This window comes from Macrobrachium nipponense, chromosome 32, assembly GCF_015104395.2.
Source record: "Macrobrachium nipponense isolate FS-2020 chromosome 32, ASM1510439v2, whole genome shotgun sequence".
NCBI lineage: Eukaryota > Metazoa > Arthropoda > Malacostraca > Decapoda > Palaemonidae > Macrobrachium > Macrobrachium nipponense.
In genome coordinates this window covers 40,700,847-40,718,747 of record NC_061094.1, presented here as the reverse complement: position 1 = coordinate 40,718,747, position 17,901 = coordinate 40,700,847, and the positions used below count along the sequence as shown (strand labels likewise).

Genomic DNA, 17,901 nt, shown 5'->3' with positions numbered 1-17,901 from the left:
ACAGAGAGCTGTGTCCCATCATCTTGTCATATCACTGTATTATACTTCCATGGAATAATCAACCTAGTAATATCCTACATCATCCTGTTATTACTAACCAAACTTTCATGTGAAAGTTACTCAGTTTCCTTATTCTTTTCTTCATGTAAGAAAAAAAATTCTTATAAGACAAAAAACTGTTGTTTATCATTCTTAATGGTGCATAGTAGGCTATCAGTGTGAAGTATGTTTTAATAAGATGAAATGCATTATTCTGATAAATTATTGGGCATCATGGCTTCTTGAGATATTGACACTGAATAGCAAAAAATAGAATGTTATGCAGTTAGTAAGCAATTTATTTAATAATAATCATAAATGAAAATGTATCATGTTTTCAGACTTCAAATATAGTACTAAGCATTTTATTTGCTACAAAAGACAAGATCTTTCAGCAAAAATAAAAATACCACTAAAGTTGTAATTTACATTCTCAATGACAATCTTGGCAAGCAGAGAAATCGGTCTCTTAAATCCCTAAGACTGGGCATTTGATCAGCTAATGAATTACAGTCAAGGGGACTAAGCCGTCATCTTGAAAGGCAGGTGTTCATCAGTCTTTAAAGTAAAGAAATCATAGATACTAAGTCATTTACAACATGTCCAGTCCACAGATGACTTGGCAAATTCCAATGACCTGGCAATATCACCTGCTCTGATGCTTCTTTAGCAAGGTTATCTGCTTCTTTATTCCCATATGTGCTGGTATCCAACAAAAATTTACTTGGATATCTGTGTTTTGGAGTCACTGCAGAATCTTGAAAATTAAAGGACCAGAAAAACCTTACAATACTATGTGCCTGTAATGCATTTTTGGCATCCAAAAAATAGTAAAATTCCTCTTATCAAATAAAGCTATGTTCATGGCAGTTAAAATTCTATACAGGGACCAATCAGGAGTTCACCCATTTTATGAAAAAATGATCAATCTTGAGTTCACTTAATATAAATTTTTAAGTCCTGTAAAGTTGTTGAGGCTATGTTATGGAGGGAGTGATAGAAGTCACGAAGAAAACCACTACATTTCTTTTTACAGTGGTACCTCGAGATACGAAATTAATCCGTTCTGAGACGGCCTTCGTATTATGAGTTTTTCGTAACTTGGAACACATTTTACATGTAAAATGGCTAATCCATTCCAAGCCCTCCAAAACACCCCAGTAAATTATATTTCCAGGCCTAAAACACATGTTCTAGGGTTACGACGGAAGAAATATGACTCCAAAAACGCAAAATACTGTACATACTTGAGTAATATTCAACTGCATGTAATGTTCAACCCCATTTTTACTGCATATATTAGGACTTTAGCATATGTCCCTTAGCAATAAGCCTAGCCTATGTTAGCGGTTGCTACTGTAGCCTAGTCTATGATTCTGACATCTAAACCTAAGAGCTACAAGCTTAGAATATGCCAATAAAATGTATAAATAATCAGTATGTACTCATTTCAAATAATTATTAATTAATCATTAACTATAATACACAAACAAACAAAAAACAAACCTTCCGATCGATTGTTTACATTCTTAGAGTATCGAACGAGCGCCAAGCAATCATTTTTCCTAGCACACAGTAAGCCATAAATTGTCATTAGTATCTCTATTCAACTAATGAAACCACCAAACAGTATAATAACCATTCATTTCTATTCTTTATTCTATCTTTACCTAATGAAGATACCGAGTTACTGACAGCTATAATGAAACATGCATATACGTAACGTAATAATAAAACAGAAGAAGAATTCTAAAAAATACGTATTTGTTGGCAGTCTGATTTATTTTATATTTTATGATATCTAATTCACAATTTTTTTAATTAAATGTATTGCATGTACTCATTTCAAATAATTATTAAGTAACCATTAACTATAATAAACAAACAAAAAAAGCTTCCAAACGTCTGTTTACATCCAGCACTTACGAGTATCGAACGATCGCCAAGCAATCACTTTTACACAGTAAGCCATAAATTTTCATTATCTCTCTTCAACTACTGAAACTACCAAACAGTATAATAACCATTCATTTCTATTCTTTATTCTATCTTTACCTAATGTTTTCTTTATTAAATGTATTGCATGAATAAGTTTTTCAATTTACAGCAACCTTTTACCAATAGAATACTTAAAGCACAAGGGGTAGATGCTGACCAATAGGAGAGCAGGACCTTATGGGGTGACTAGCATCAGGAACCAATGGGAGAGCGGGAGGATGGTGGCGAGTTTACTCAGTTGGCGGCGCGGGAGTTTTAAAATTGTTCTCGGTGGTCCGGGCGAATCTCGGGACTTTACAGCAACAACCTTTCGTATCTTGAAAACTTTTCGTATGTAGAGCAGTAAAATTTTTCGCATTGGCTTTCGTAACTTGGATTTTTCGTAAGTTGAGCCTTTCGTATCTTGAGGTACTACTGTATATTAAAATTATTCAAATTTGCTTTACACTAAACCAAAAAGGTTGGGGATACCTTGGGTGAGTTTCATAAAAAATAAGGGAAAGACTTCTGAAGCAGTTTAAAGGGAATTTTGGAGTCAGTAACCAAATCTCAGTATACTGTGCCTGAAGATTGGTAGCTCATGCTAGTCTGTGACAAAAGAAAATATGTCAGGATATGCTCTTTGAATGTGACAGAAGTGTACCATAACTCTACTGGTACAGAACTTTAGCAGAAATATACCATAACCCTACTGGTACAGAACTTCAATCTATTTATGTCTGTACAGTAAAACCTCGTTTTCACGGACTTGGAACCAACGGACATCAGATTTAATGGATAAAATCTGGCCTAGGGTGGCATAGCCTAAGATGACTGTTAAATCACAAAGCCATCTGTGTATAGGCTTGCTTTTGTAGCAATAGATATCTTAAGAAAAATTGCTTATATAAAGATGATGTTATTACAAATGGTGTTTTACTTATTATATCTTTAAAAATTCAAAATAAATGAAATAACAGAGCCGATTCTATATCATGTTTTCTGTAATCACATTGTTTAAAAGGAAAGCATAGTTTTGTTTTCATTTCAGTACCACCACATGCCCCCTAACAATAGGATAATGTACGATAATTCCAAACTATTATTTACTACTACCAAAATGATGATGAATTTTTAGTGAAAAATTAATTAATATTATGTTATCCTAAACGTTATTACTACCGTAATTACACTACCATTACAATTTAGAAAAGATACTGAAAGATAATGTTGCTTTGACCGCTACCATAATTTGATGTTTACATTTTGTCAGCTGGCAGGCCTCCCATAGGTAAAATTTTATTTCATTGATATGGAATTATTCCACGAATAGGCTATTTATTATGAAGATATGCTTTGACCCTTAAACGCCGAAGCGGTAAAAAAAAAAATGTCTCCCGTGTGCCGGAGACGTTTCAGAGTGAGCGCGGAAGCGGAAAAAATATTTTTTTCAAAAAATCACAGCGCGCTTAGTTTTTAAGATTAAGAGTTCATTTTTGGCTCCTTTTTTTGGTCATTGCCTGAAGTTTAGTATGCAACCATCAGATATGAAAAAAATTATCATTATCATATATAAATAATGCGATATATGATAGCGCAAAAACGAAATTTCATATATAATTGTATCTAAATCGCGCTGTGCGCAAAACGGTTAAAGATAACAAGTTATTTTTTTTTTCGTTGTAATGTACACTAAATTGCGATCATTTTGGTATATAACACATTGTAAAACGATAAAAGCAACACAGAGAAAATATTATCACAAAATAATGCATGAATTCGTAACGCGCGGACGTAAACAAATATTTTTTTTAAAAATTCACCATAAATATAAATATTGTCCTAGAGACTTCCAATTTCTTTCAAAATGAAGACAAATGATTGAATATTACTATACTGTAAGAATATTAGCTTACAAATGCAGTTTTCGACCATATCTGACGAGTTAAAGTTGACCGAATGTCGAATTTTTTTTATATATTTTTTTTTATATGCAATTATTTTGGAAGTAAGAAAAGCTACAACTTTCAAATATTTTTCTTTTTATTCTACATGAAATTGCACACATTTTCATATATAAAACTCTATGAAATGCCTAATATAAAACGGAGCAAATATTCCGAGAATGGGACGTACGTATTTCGGAGATTTGTGGCGGAGAATCCGCGCGCCGAGGGAAGGAAAGTTTTTTTTTAAAATTCACCATAAATTTAAATATTGTGCTAGAGACTTCGAATTTGTTTCACGATGAAGATAAATAACTGAATATTACTAGACTGTAAGAGTTTTATCTTACAATTGCGTTTTTCGACCATTTCGGTAGAGTCAAATTTGACCGAACGTGGTTTTTTTTCTATTTATCGTGATTTATATGCAAATATTTCAAAAATGAGAAAGGCTACAACCTTCAACTATTTTTTGTTGTATTATACATGAAATTGCGCACATTTTCATATATAAAACTTTATGTAACGGCTAATTTAAAATGGTGCAAACATTACCACAATCGCACATAAGATTTTTTCGGAAGAGTTACCGCGCGGACGTAAAGAAAATGTAATTTTTTTTATAAATTCACTATAAATCGAAATATTGTGCTAGAGACTTCCAATTTGTTGCAAAATGAAGGTAAATGCTTGAATATTACTAGAATATAAGCGTTTTAGCTTACAATTGCGTTTTCCGACCATTTCGGTAGAGTCAAAGTTGACCGAAGGTTGAAAATTTGTCACTTATCATTTTTTATATGAAAATATTTCAAAATTGATAAAAGCTACAACCATGGGTTGTTTTTAGTTGTATTGTGCATGAAATTGCGCACATTTTCATATATAAAACTTTATGTAACGGATAATTTAAAATGGTGCAAACATTACCACAATCGCATGTATGATTTTTTTCGGAAGAGTTACCGCGCGGACGTAAGGAAAAAGTTTTTTCATAAATTCACCATAAATCGAAATATTGTGCTAGAGACTTCCAATTAGTTTCAAAATTAAGGTAAATGATGGAATATTACTAAAATATAAGAGTTTTAGCTTACAATTGCGTTTTTCGACCATTTCGGTAGAGTCAAAGTTGACCGAAGGTTGAAATTTTGGCACTTATCGTTATTTATATGGAAATATCTCAAAACTGATAAAAGCTACAATCATGAGTATTTTTTTGTTGTATTTTACATAAAAATGCGCACATTTTCATATATAATACTCCATGTAACGGCTAATTTAAAATGGTAAAAAAATTATGTCAAAGTGATTAAATAATTTCCGAGATGTGTCACAGATACTTTTTAGTGCGGCAAGAAAGAAATTCGCGCTGCGCACCTGCGTAACGATTGTAAACAAAACAACACCTTGATCCGTGAACTCCCAGCATCCCCCAAGGCGCGTGATTCAAGAGTTTTCGGCTGGTAGGCCTAAAAGTATTTTTCCGCGAATTTTTAAAAAAACTTTTGTATGTCGACGTAAAATACGTCCAGTCGGCACCCGAGAGACGAAAAATGTCAACGTAAAATACGTCCAGTCGGCGTTTAAGGGTTAATATGTAAGGTAAAAATGCATCCAAAATGGCGGACTCGGGAGAGCGTCATGCCCGGCTCCCATGAACAAGAGTCTTAAAATAAGGGCAAAATATTGGATGCATCGTTGCCCCATTGTGCTCAAAAAGCAATAAATGGAATACTCAACTTAGATGAAGAAGCTTCTTGGTCAAGGGAAGACATGATGCTTCGCAAAAACACTTCCTGGAGACAGCGAAAACGGTGCGCGTGGACACAAAGAGTGCTAATTCAGGAATGAGGGTTCTTGGCAGAGGTAGTAGTAGCGAGCGGAAGGTGGATGTTGTAAAGGCACCTCTCTAGAGGGGGATTTTGAGAGAGGAGACATCTAATTGGCAAAGCATCTGTGATAGTGGTTTCCACTCGCCCCTGTGCCATACCGACACCCTATGAGGGTGAGCGAGCTGGAGGTAGTAACTCTGGCATTCCATATGGCTTTTTTCTCAGGTATATTTAGCATTTATTTATACCTAGAAATGAGTGCTATAGAGATATTTCACTGGGCGACACAGGTCTTCCCCCAGAAATAGATTTTTCCTTTGTCAAAATCCCTTTATAATGTATTTGTTGCCAATCACAATATGACAATGTATGATGCCTATCATTCGTATGACTGAATCGTTCTAAATTTATTTACCACCAAAATGATAATGAATATATATTATGTTATCCTAAACGTTAATACGTGTACTACGTACTGTAATTACACTATCATTAAAATTTCGAAAGGATACCAAAAGATAACATTGCTGTGATTGCTACCATAATTTGATGTTTACATTTTGTCAGCTGGACTCGTATAGATAAAAGTTTATTTCACTGATATGGATAGGGTAATTGACTACTTGGAAATGTAATCGACTACTGAGATTTTTAAAAAGTAATTGATGTAATCTATTACGCCCACCAATACTTACCAGCACTGAAAATCACTTACTGGTGCCAAAAATTTGGTTAATGTCACTTGCAAAGCTCTGTAATGCCATTATCCAATGTACCAACAAATATGTGGAGGATATATGTAATGGAGTTTGTGATTCTATCAAAACATTTCCCTCACCTGTTAAGGAGATGTTTGGTGTTCTGATTATAGATCAAACCACTTCTCTATGAATTACAAAAAATTTTACTGTCTTCAGTGTTACCTTTAGATTTTAAAGAAAAAACTTTAACATATCATGATGGATCATATACTCCAAGTATTAGTTTTATTTTCTTTGAACTACCCTCCTTTTCTTTTTCATTCTTTCTCCTTAACTCAGACCTTGTCTTGGTTTTGATGCTGAAGGATGTAATGGACCATTGTAGCTAACATTGAACCGTTTGCTTTAGCCTTTTTATTGCCATCCTTATCCATGCTTGAAGTTATCTGTGATGTGGTTATGTCATGAAATTCAAAGGTACCATAGTCTACATATGACCTTTTGTTTTATACATAAAAAGAGAATAATTTTAAAACTAAAGAATACCAAAAATTTTCATGGTGCTCACCTCTCCAAAAATGGCACTGTTAAGAATTGACCCCCAAATATCCACTTCCCACACTAACCCAAAGGGATGAGACCAAAATGATTAGGGTGGCTCAAACCTGCTTGATAGGGTCAAGACAACCAGACAGAATGCTAAGTCTAACCCCCTAGAAACCAGCCAACCCGTGGAATCTATGAGCCAGTTCTAATGGGTAATCCTGCCCCTGGGATATCAGTGACTTAGCATATTAATATCTCTCAGGTTCAAACATTATTGGGCAGCTGACAAGGCAGTCATAACACCCACTATTGGCCTTGTAAATGAGTTCTAATCCCAGCAATGGTATCCCTTCTTCATAATCTGTATAGTTAAAAGGGAGTTGGAGAGAATGGACAGCAAGATGAAGGGAAGCAATATAAAAAAAATGCAGTAAAATAATTTAAAGTTACAACTTGGGAAAACAATGCAGTTGAAAACTGATTAAATTTTAAGTGATTATACGACAGAGAAAAGGGGTAGAGACATTTCGAGTGAACCAGGAGAAAGAAATTTCCTGGTTCAAGAGCCTTTTCGGCTGCCATGCAGTTTCAGAAAAGACATAAAACATTCTATGGTGAAGGCATATTCTCATTGAGAGTGCATTTTATACCTAATGAAAAATTTATAAATTTCCAAGAATATTTAAATGGCATTACTAAAGAGGTGGGTATGTTTAATTTGTGACTCCCAACACCATCAGTTTACACGTGCCTATCTTGTGGTCAGCTGCTCTCCTGACGTAAAAGGAACCCTTACTTGGTCATATATCCCTATGGGCAATAATTCATGCAAATGCCTTGCATAATTTTCTTTCACTGGCTGGAAGTGCTTCAAGTGCCTTGTTATTACCATGCCAGCCTTTGCAATCACACCTATTTTCTTTGAATAACTGCTGTTCATTGGTACTGATAACCTCTCTTGGGGTTGGTATTTCATAGAAATTTGGTGAATCAAGTCTTTTTCACTTGAATATATGTCCTTTCAATGTGGTATAAATTAAAATATGAGGTTATTACCTAATAAACTTGATTAAGGTTTGATAATTGTTTGCATTTTGTGCAAAGTTCAATGATCTCGCTTCACTTCTTTAATTTTGTCTTCTAGTTTTATTGTTTTCAGCATCACTTTGATGTATAATAGGCTTTCTCCTTTGTACCTTCAGATTACACAAATACTGGGTTATTACTTTATTTTTTATAATGTATTAGTTTTAACTGTTTCCATTGATTTGTGTAATGTTACTATTTTTATGAGACTGGCAATGGCCTCATATGTTTTCTAATACATATCTGTGTTGTGACTTTCATCTTGCTTATCATTATAAGTGCTATGGATACATTACCCTTTAATTTCTCCACGGATCTTTCCGTATACGTTGCATTGTTGTAGCATAAGTGTTCCCATTACATATTCTGTTCTGCAGCTCATGTTCACTATACATACTATATTAAAGTCAACCATTTGTAATTGAGAATTTAAAATGTTTTAGATAAAGCTTTTATGATTATAGATGGTTATTTGATGTTGAGTGCCTCTATATATTATGAGTACCATCGTGGTCTTAATTTTTTTTTCTGAGACTCACCTTCATTGCTAAATGGGGGAAATGAAGAAATCTATTCCTTACTTTTCATAACTGCATGGAGTAGAACTTTTCATAAATTACTTTATGTACTTTGACCTTCCCTGGTGAGTTGCAAACATTTTTTTTATGTTATCTCTACTTGTGCTTGTGGCTCTAAATGCTTACACTCATTCTGACCCCAATGTCAGTAAAAGGTGCCAACACCATTTTCCCAACTGCCTTTTGCTTGAGATTTTTTATCCTCTGTAGAGTCCATTCTATGTACTTTACACTCTAGTTGGAAACAAGGGCTCTTGCTTCATCCATGCATGGCTTTCTCTCTCTGTTTCATTACACTTGCCACTGCCTGTCATTTTGGATTACTTCAGAACTCCTGGAATAGTACTGTATGAACCACACTCATTGATGCACTGATAAGATTTATCTTTGTGTTTGTGTGATACATATTTCTCCCTGGTCACACCGTATAGCATGCCACATATCTCTTATGTAATAAGCTGCATGTGCTAAACTAAGTATCTTTTGATAATCAGCATGCATACACAACACATCTCATTTTTGACTGTGAAAAGTGCAACCTGCTATGCATCAGTGAGCATGTTCTAAACACTCCAACTCAAGGTCCATAGTATTGACTACATGGTTTCTCACTCATAGCATGTACAGCAACAAAGCTTGGGGTGAATTACATGCAGTGCACCAAGCACTGGGTTTAGGAATGTCTTGGAAAGGATGCCAGTCTCCTGGCAGTTTCTGAGCAATGAAGATAAAATTGTAAAACCTTGGTAGCAGTCTGTTATTTTCTCTGCTGTTTCCTTTTCGACACTGCTATCACCTTCTTGTATAGCTCTGAACTGGATTGGGATAATTTCTTACAAGCAATGTTTTGTTCCATATTTCTCCTCTAAATCCCTAGTGTTTTAGGGTATAAGCACTTACTGTAGCTGGAAGATGTATGAAATGTCTCATCCCTTTCTTTTGAAAGGCAATCTGTTAGCTAGTTCATTATGTCTCCTTCCTCAAACAGATCTATCACAGGGGTGATAGATCTAAGAGAGGAAACTCCTGAAGATTTCAGATATCCTCTATGAAAAGGAAGTAATCTTGTTTGGTGATGACTTCCTGCTCCAAGCTGGTGATCATAATACGTAGTCCAGGATATCTTCCATGAGACAACAGCTCTCAGGCCTCTTAACAAGACTCCCATTTGCAGACAAAGAAATTGATAGAACCCCTCTATAGCTGCAGTTTTTCCTTCCCAAGGACACTTATAGCAGTTACATGTAGATACTAGAGGGCTATGATCGCTAATACACTTGAATAGAGAATGATACTAATAATGTAATGAATGATTTTTACATACATTAGGCTATACTGTACTGTGGTACTAGTGGAGTGATTACATAATCCTTAACCTTCCTATTGTGATTGAAACATATAGTGTCTGTGTCTTTGGCTGTTTTCCAGTTTGTGTTGTCACCATTGTCTTTAGCTCGTCTAAACTGGGCTTACCTTATAACACTGTTTTGCCCAAAATTGCCATATAAAATCCACAGCTATGTAAAAATAATTTGCAATGAAAGTGACTGACTAGTGTGAAAGGAAAAGGAGTGAAAATGTAAGGGAAAGTTTAGCTACTTGTTCAGTCAACCCATTCTGTCTTTTGACTTAAAAGTTTGCTACTTTATACTTTTGCTTCTTTTCATTTTGTGCTCAGTTCCATTTTCATACACGTAAATGTTTTTACATATTGTGAATGTTAACAAATGCAATTATTGGTCAAAGTTATAATAATGCACAATTTAATTGTAAGCAGAATATAGACTGTCAAAAGCAAATGTGTCATTTTTCTGCAATGCAAGTAAATTCCTATGTCTGATGTGTTTTTAATAATGGTAGCATTGTTCAGGAACTTCCTGTAATATACCTGCTCTGTATTATGATTATTTTTCATGTGGGTTACTAACATTCTTAACCATTAATAAATCTTTTGATATATGTGGGAAGCTTTCTAATTGTGATATCTACTTGTTCCTTATGTTCCATGTCTTGACACTGACTTCATCAAAACTCAGGGAGCTCCAGCTTAGATTCTATAAGTGATGAAGGTAAGTAGTATTTTAGACTTGGCACGATTGATAAAGTAATAGTATTTTTTATTTTGGCAAGTGTATTGTAAGTGTTATATTTTGCCTGTTGATATATAATTTTAGAGAAAATGTCTGTACAGTATCATATTCCTTAATAAGCAATTACACTATCTCTACCCAGTGTAACTCAAACTCATGGTATCACTTAAATTTTCAATTAAAAATACAGTCATGTGGAATACAAAAATGTACCAGACCATAATGCTCTTAACTGAATACTATACTTTCACTTTATTGGTCATAACAAAATTGTCATTTTATATGTTCCTACGGGCATACAAATACTATGCCTTTCAAATGTGGAGTATGTTTCTGCATGTGCTGGACCAGCTGTGTACTGACTAAACATAGAAGGTACCCAGGAGGTGAGGATGCCTATTCTCACTCAACTGACACTATCTATTGTTTTTTCCCTAACTCTACAGAATAGACATATCTCTCATGCTCTGTACTATTTCTTTGTGTTATTGTTTGTGTTCTTGTGCATAATACTTTCTCAGTATATTTCTATACTATTGGTGCCATTTTGTGACTAAGTGCTTTTTCTTTTGCATAGTCCTTTGCCTTATGGAGACCAGGGAGGATCATTATTGTTAAGGTCATGACTGGCATTGTAATTGTTTTATGTTCCCTATAGTGGTGGGTGCATCTCTCTCTCACTGGTAAAATCAGTGGAAGAAGACCAAGAGGAAGACCTAGACAAAAATATGTGGGTGGATTGGTGAGAATGACTGGAGGAAGAATGTCTGCATCTCAGTTGCTGCAGAGAGCCGGAAATAGAGAGGAATGGCAAGCCATGATTGCTGATGTCCTTGGAGATGTGGCACTTGGATGATGATGATGGCGGTGGGTGGGTTCGCGCTCAGTGTGTTTCTTGCAGGGGTAAAGAGTGTTTTTGTAATTTCCCCAAGCCCAGAATGTGCAAATTGGCCTTCTCCTCACAGGTGTGTTATAGGAAGAGGAGGAGGAAACTTAAGAAGGATACATGTCCAGTGGGGACCTCACTAATTCCTTCCAAAACCCCTTCCCCCTGCATCCATCCCCATTCCCCTTTCTTCTGCTTCTTCTGAGAAGCATAAACTGATATTCCTAAAATTGACCACACCTGCACCAGACAAAGAAGTTAAATAATTAGAATCTTTACAGCAACTAAGGAAGACCTAGCCTCCTTTCAGTATTCTTGGTTCACCTTCCCTCAGCATTTCTAGTCTTTGGCTGGGTACAAGGGTGAGCAGCAGTACAATCTCCCCCCTCATCACAGCCCACTGCCTCCCAGGAGGTACCCAAGGTGGCCAAACATGTGGAGGTCCAGACCTCCTGCCACCCCTCAACCCCCCCTCCATTACCCTTGTACCTCTCTTGTGAGCACAGAGGTGGCTGCTATCTTTCACCATTGTCATCTTTGTCTTCCTTTTCCTTTTAAAACTAGTAAAGATCCAAAACTAGAAGAGCAAGCACTCTCACAAGAGAACTTACCCCCCAAAGTGGCACTCCTCTTCCAGGAGGTGATGCTGATCTTCTGGTCTCTCTCCAGTGACCAACCTGCCCTCACCATCTCCCATCCACTCTGACAAGAGCAAAGCCAGAAGTTTGTAAAGCCTCATTTAACTTGTCTTTGATGTAAACTAGAAAATTTTGAGGCTGCATTCTGCTGACCATGACTTCTTTTACTGCATTTGTAGAGTATGAATTCGGAATTAAGTATCCAAAGAGATCATGTGACCTAAGAGAATTGCACTATGCCTGCCAAGGGACATTAAAGGCCCATCCACACGGTCGAACATTGCTCGACAAACTCTGCTCGATGTGACGTCAGAAGCAGAGAAACAGCGGATAAGGTTCTGACTTTCCCGCTTCTGACGTCACATCGAGCAAAGCTTAACTCTACAAGAACTCCTCCAACACAGCAAAGAATCTTCTGATTTTGCCCTGTGCAGGTTAAACCAAATCTACCACAGCAGACCATCCCAAACCAGTTATCCAAATAGTTCCTCATCCTATTCTGTTTCGGTGCACCTAGATTACTCTTGTCTTTATCCATTTTCTGGCACTATTAGAGTCTAGCAACAATCTGTTGGGCAGTGGCTAGCTCAAAACAAAGAACTTTGACTTAAAACACATATCTTGCCTATTCAAAGTAAAGGAACATCCTGCAACAAACATGGAAATGTGTATCATTCATATGTTAATTGATGCTACAAAGTCCCCTTTTCAGGTGGAATGACAGACTGAAGCTGTGGTCTGTATCTAGAAGGGAGTCAGTTGATTCAGAAGCCTGAGATAAATGATGGAAAACTAGTCTCCTATCAGTGACGGAGTACTAATAAATATGCAGCTGTAAAACTAGAGGAGCTTTCCATCATCTGTATTTCTTATTTATCCATTATCAGTCTTAACCCCTTGTGTAGTGCTTGAAATCTTGTCAGGGACACCTTGTGCTGGCAAGTCTTGAAGCCTTAAAGTCAGTGAGATTCTGGGGACTTGGAAACTTCAGAAAACCTGCATAATCTAAGTTCTCCTCTAGCAGACCATGCTTTAAAAAGAAAGAAAAAAAAAAGTTTTTTGCTCTATGATACCAGATCCATGGACAGTAATGGAAGATGCATTTCATCATATTTGGGACAAACTGGATGTTTATGCATTTCAACCCTTCAGTCACTTTTTGAAGAAATATAAATTTTCATCCCTCCAAACCTACAAATGACCCTGGTAGCTATTCTGTGGCTGCAGGCAGAGTGGTATGCAAGTCTGCTACCACTTTTCATGGAGACTGAGGGAGCTACCTCTGTGGCCCATCTTTGTGAACCTCAAGTTCAGAGGTTCCATCACTCAGTTCACTCCCTTGTCTTCACAGGTGGAGCTTATCTAACATATATCCCGAGAGAGACTTTCTTGCTAGGCTGCACAGGAGATATCAGGCTATTTTCTGTGATTGGTGTCATAGGAGGGAAATCTCTCTAATCAGAGCCTCAATTCAATTGATAACACTTTTTTTAATTTTCCTCCACTGAGAAAGTCCATTGTAATCTCAGCAGTGAAAGGTTATCATTCAGCTTTATCGTAAGCAGTAAAAAAGTTATCTTGTTCCGACACATAATACAAACCCTCGGTCCTTTAACCCTTTAACATAAGGAATGTACTTACGGCGTAGCTGGAACTACGGCCATTGAATCTTGAACAAGGTGGTTAGGCAGTAACTACCGTGGGGCAGGCTAGCCTGCCTGGATGTAAATACTCCACTTTGATTTCGGCCGTCTTCCAATGAGGACGTGTGTTTGTAAGCTCCGGCTGACTGGTCGTTGATCTTTTTTCCCGGTGGGATCCTTTTGGTTTATTTTTTGTGTTTGAATAATTATGCATATATGGTGTTTGATATTAATACTAAACAAAGGTTTGTCCTTGTTTTTCAATTAATATACAAACCCGCGTTTTGTGATAGCCTTTGTAACTGCCCCTCTACCTGTGTTAAGAGTCGGCGGCTAAGGTATGTCAACATATTATTTACATTCTTTCACCCTTTAACACTGGCTCAGACCTGCATGAGGATGAGATATATATTTAACATGAGGATGAGACATGTATTTAATGCAAGTGATATTGATCCTGTAACGGGACATGTATTCATCCGGAAATTACGCTTACACTTGGGAATTACCGAGGGAACTTCAAAGGTTTGTCCTTGTTTTGTTGTTATGGTAATTTCTCTTCTCCTTCTTCCTTTCACTTGCTATCGAAAGAAGGTAGAAGGATGGGCATGCAGTGCTGAGTTGGGGGATCTCCTCTCACTTCGGAGTGCGGTGCCCTTGGATGCGTGAGGATTATCCTCATTACTTTAATATTTTTTCCTTATTTTACAGACTAGTGGTGATCGTGTTTTCAGCAGTATTGGTTGGATGCTCTTTGTATTGGTTATCCTAACTTTGGAATTGTACCTATGACTAATAGCATGTTGTGTACCGATCCTCAAGTGTGTGTACTGATCCCCTGCTGATAATCATATTCATTACCACTACTACCCGGGAGTTATGTCACTAGACGAAGCTGTCGCGCTGCCCTGTGAGGTTTATCTACTCCTGATGGTAGAAGTCTGGCAGAATTCGGAGGAACCAAAGAGGAAGAGAGCTCGTCAAGTGTCGTCATCCTCTTCGAGATCATATTTTCATGCCTCCTCCCCTTCGACTTTTAAGGCTTTGCCGTAAAAGAGAAGGTGGTCTCCCCCCCCCAAAGAAGTCTCGTCACAGGACTTCTAAGGGTCTGTCTTGCTCCAGTGAGACAGGTGGGTCTTCCGCTGGTCCTCCCGTTCCTCCGGGAATGGGGCCTGTCTCTGCTTCCTCGGAGAGGAGGAAGCAGACGGGGACCATGGAGGTATCGGCCACCGCTGGTATCTCCTCTCCCGGTTCCGAAGGTTCCGCCTCCGGACCGGAAACCGTCTCAGCCGCCCACTTGCGAGCATTACCTAGTGTACGGTCACCTATGGGTGACCGTGCAGCCAGGGTCTAGACTGCTGAGTATGCTCACCGTGTCAGGACTCAGGCACGGAGTGGGAGATGGTAGGAGTCGCTCGGGTGACTCTCGCCAGACCGGCGATTGCTCTCGCAGCGATCGTCCAGTGTCCAGGGTTGACATGACGTTCCCACGGGTCCATGCACGCAGAGACCGGTGGAGGCAGGCCATCTAGCCCTCTTTTAATTAATCCCTTTCTTTCAGAGAGGTTTCGGCCTCAACGAGGACTTGGAAGAGTCAGAGGACGGTATCGGCTGTCGCCTGTCAGGTGCACGCTCAGCCCCACCCAGACGACGGTCACGTTCGCGCGACTGACCAGTCTCGGGGGTGGCAGACGCTGACGCTTCACCTGCCAGGTAAGAGTTTCGTAGCCCTCCTTGAGGAAGCGTTCTCTCCACTGCTGCTCCCGCAGGTCCCTCCGGACAGGTGCAGTTGGGCCGTGTTGCTGCCGCAACTGCCCCAACTCCATCCTGGATGGAGGACCTGTCAGTTGTCCAGAGGAACTGGCGAAAAGGAAGTCCAGGAAGAAGAGGAATGTGTCGCCGTCGTCTTCTGCCACCTCTTCCCCTTCGACATCCGAGGCCCCCCAGCCGAAGAAGAAGAAGGTAGCCTCCTCCCCCCCTAAGAAGTCTTGCTCAGAGACCTCTAAGGGTCTGTCCCACTCTGGTGGAACAGCTGGGGCTTCTGCTGGTCCTCCTGTTCCTTCGGGAATGGGGCCCGTCTCTCCTTCTGCAAGGAAGAAGAAGATGGGGACCGGAGGGGTACCGGCTAACACCGGTACCTCCTCTCCTGGTGCCAGGGACCGTCTCGGCCGCTCGTTCGCGAGAGGTACCGAGTGTACGGTCGCCCGCGGGTGACTGTGCAGTCAGGGTCCAGGCCGCCGAGCCTGCTCGCCGCCAGGACCCAGGCACGGAGCGGAAGACTGGTGGCAGTCGCTCAGGCGACTCCCTCCAGGCCAGCGATTGCTCTCACGGCGATCTGCCGGTTCCCAGGGTTGACGTGATGTTCCCACCAGACCATTCACGTAGCGAGGCTTCCCCCCCTGGCCACCGGGTCCAGCCTCGCCTGGACCTGGTCCAGCCTCGCCTGGACTTGGTCCAGCCTCGCCTGCACTTGGTTCAGTCTTGCCCAGACCTGGTTCAGCCTCACCTGGACTTGGTCCAGCCTCACCTGGGCGCGTCGAGAGGAGGGTGCTCGCTCTCATCTCTTTAGTGGACACTACCAGTCACCCGACCGTCGCTCCCACCGGGACCGGACGGCTCACACGACTGGTAGCAGCGCCCCTGACGCTACCATCCTCGGTCCAGTGCTTCTCCAGAAGGAGACCGCTGGTCCAGACCTGCAGCTCGACCGCCACCGTGGTTGGTGATTGCCTGCAGTCCTCCCAGCCTACCGGTTCTGCTGGTAGGCAGGGGAGGAGCGCTCGTAGCAGCTCTCCTGACGCAAGAGACTGACGCTCCGTCCATGGTCCAGCGTTTCTCCGCAAGAAGACCACTGGTCCAGACCGGCAGCTCGATCGTCACCGTGGATTGGTGATCGCCTACAGTCCTCCCAGCCTACCGGTTCTGCTGGTAGGCAGGGGAGGAGTGCTCGTAGCAGCTCCCCTGACGCAAGAGACCGACGCTCCATTCCTTGGTCCAGCGCTTCTCTGCAAGAAGACCGCTGGTCCAGACCTGCAGCTCGATTGCCACCGTGGGTCGGTGATCGCCTGCAGTCCTCCCAGCCTACTGGTTCTGCTAGTAGGCAGGGTAGGACCGTCAGGTCTCCCTCACCTGTCCCTTCAGCCTCCTCAGGCTACGCTGGGAGGAACAAGGCGAACAGGAGTGACCGTGATGAATGCACTTCTTACGGTCCTGCCACGAGCCTGGTTCGGTCTTGGGACCAACAGATCCTCGCTTAAGTGGTTGGAGGAGAACGTGGGGGGCTGGCGAGGACGAATGACGCTTCCCAGACCTTGGAGTGACCATCACCGCCGTTCACGTGACAGTCCCGCTGGACCACGCATGCAGAGACCAGGGTGGACTCCCCTTACAGTCCTTTTGAGAGGTTTCGACCTCGACGAGAACTGGGACACATTGGAGGACGGTATCGGCTCTCTCCTGTCAGGTGCTCGCTCAGCCCCACCCAGACGATTGTCACGGGGCGGCAGACGTTTAGCCTACACTACGAGTTCGTAACCCTCCTCGGGAAGACATTTTCTCCAGACGGTAACGTTTTCGTAGACTGAGCAGCTATCACTGCACAGTGATAGCAGCCATCACCACACAGTGATGGCTCCCCTTACTCGCTTCTCTGACTGCTAGTTCTGCTGGGAAGGCAAGCGAGTGTCCAATCTTCCTCCCCCATTCCCTCTCTCCCTATGGCTGCGACGGGAAGGGGAGGGATCCTGCAGAGCGTTCTCCTTAGGATTCCACGTCGGGGACTGCGTTCCTGGAGGGATCTTTGGGTACTAACAGACGTAAGTCCCCATCGTTGAGGAAGGATCGTGCCCTATCCTCGATTTCTACGGGAATCGGGAGGACCACCACCTGATGATCGTCTGACGAATTCTGGGGGGGTTTCGCCAAGCGCTTAAAATT

General features: G+C 40.4%; 1 protein-coding gene across 1 annotated transcript in view; it reads left to right on the top strand.

Moving 5' to 3' along the window:
* LOC135207454 (inositol hexakisphosphate and diphosphoinositol-pentakisphosphate kinase 2-like) overlaps nucleotides 1–17,901 on the top strand; it is a gene marked incomplete at its 5' end in the record, with an annotated part of 255,448 nt that overhangs the window by 200,093 nt on the left and 37,454 nt on the right. The window contains 1 exon segment of the mRNA XM_064239179.1: nucleotides 10,745–10,777. Coding sequence (XP_064095249.1) covers nucleotides 10,745–10,777 — 33 coding nt within the window.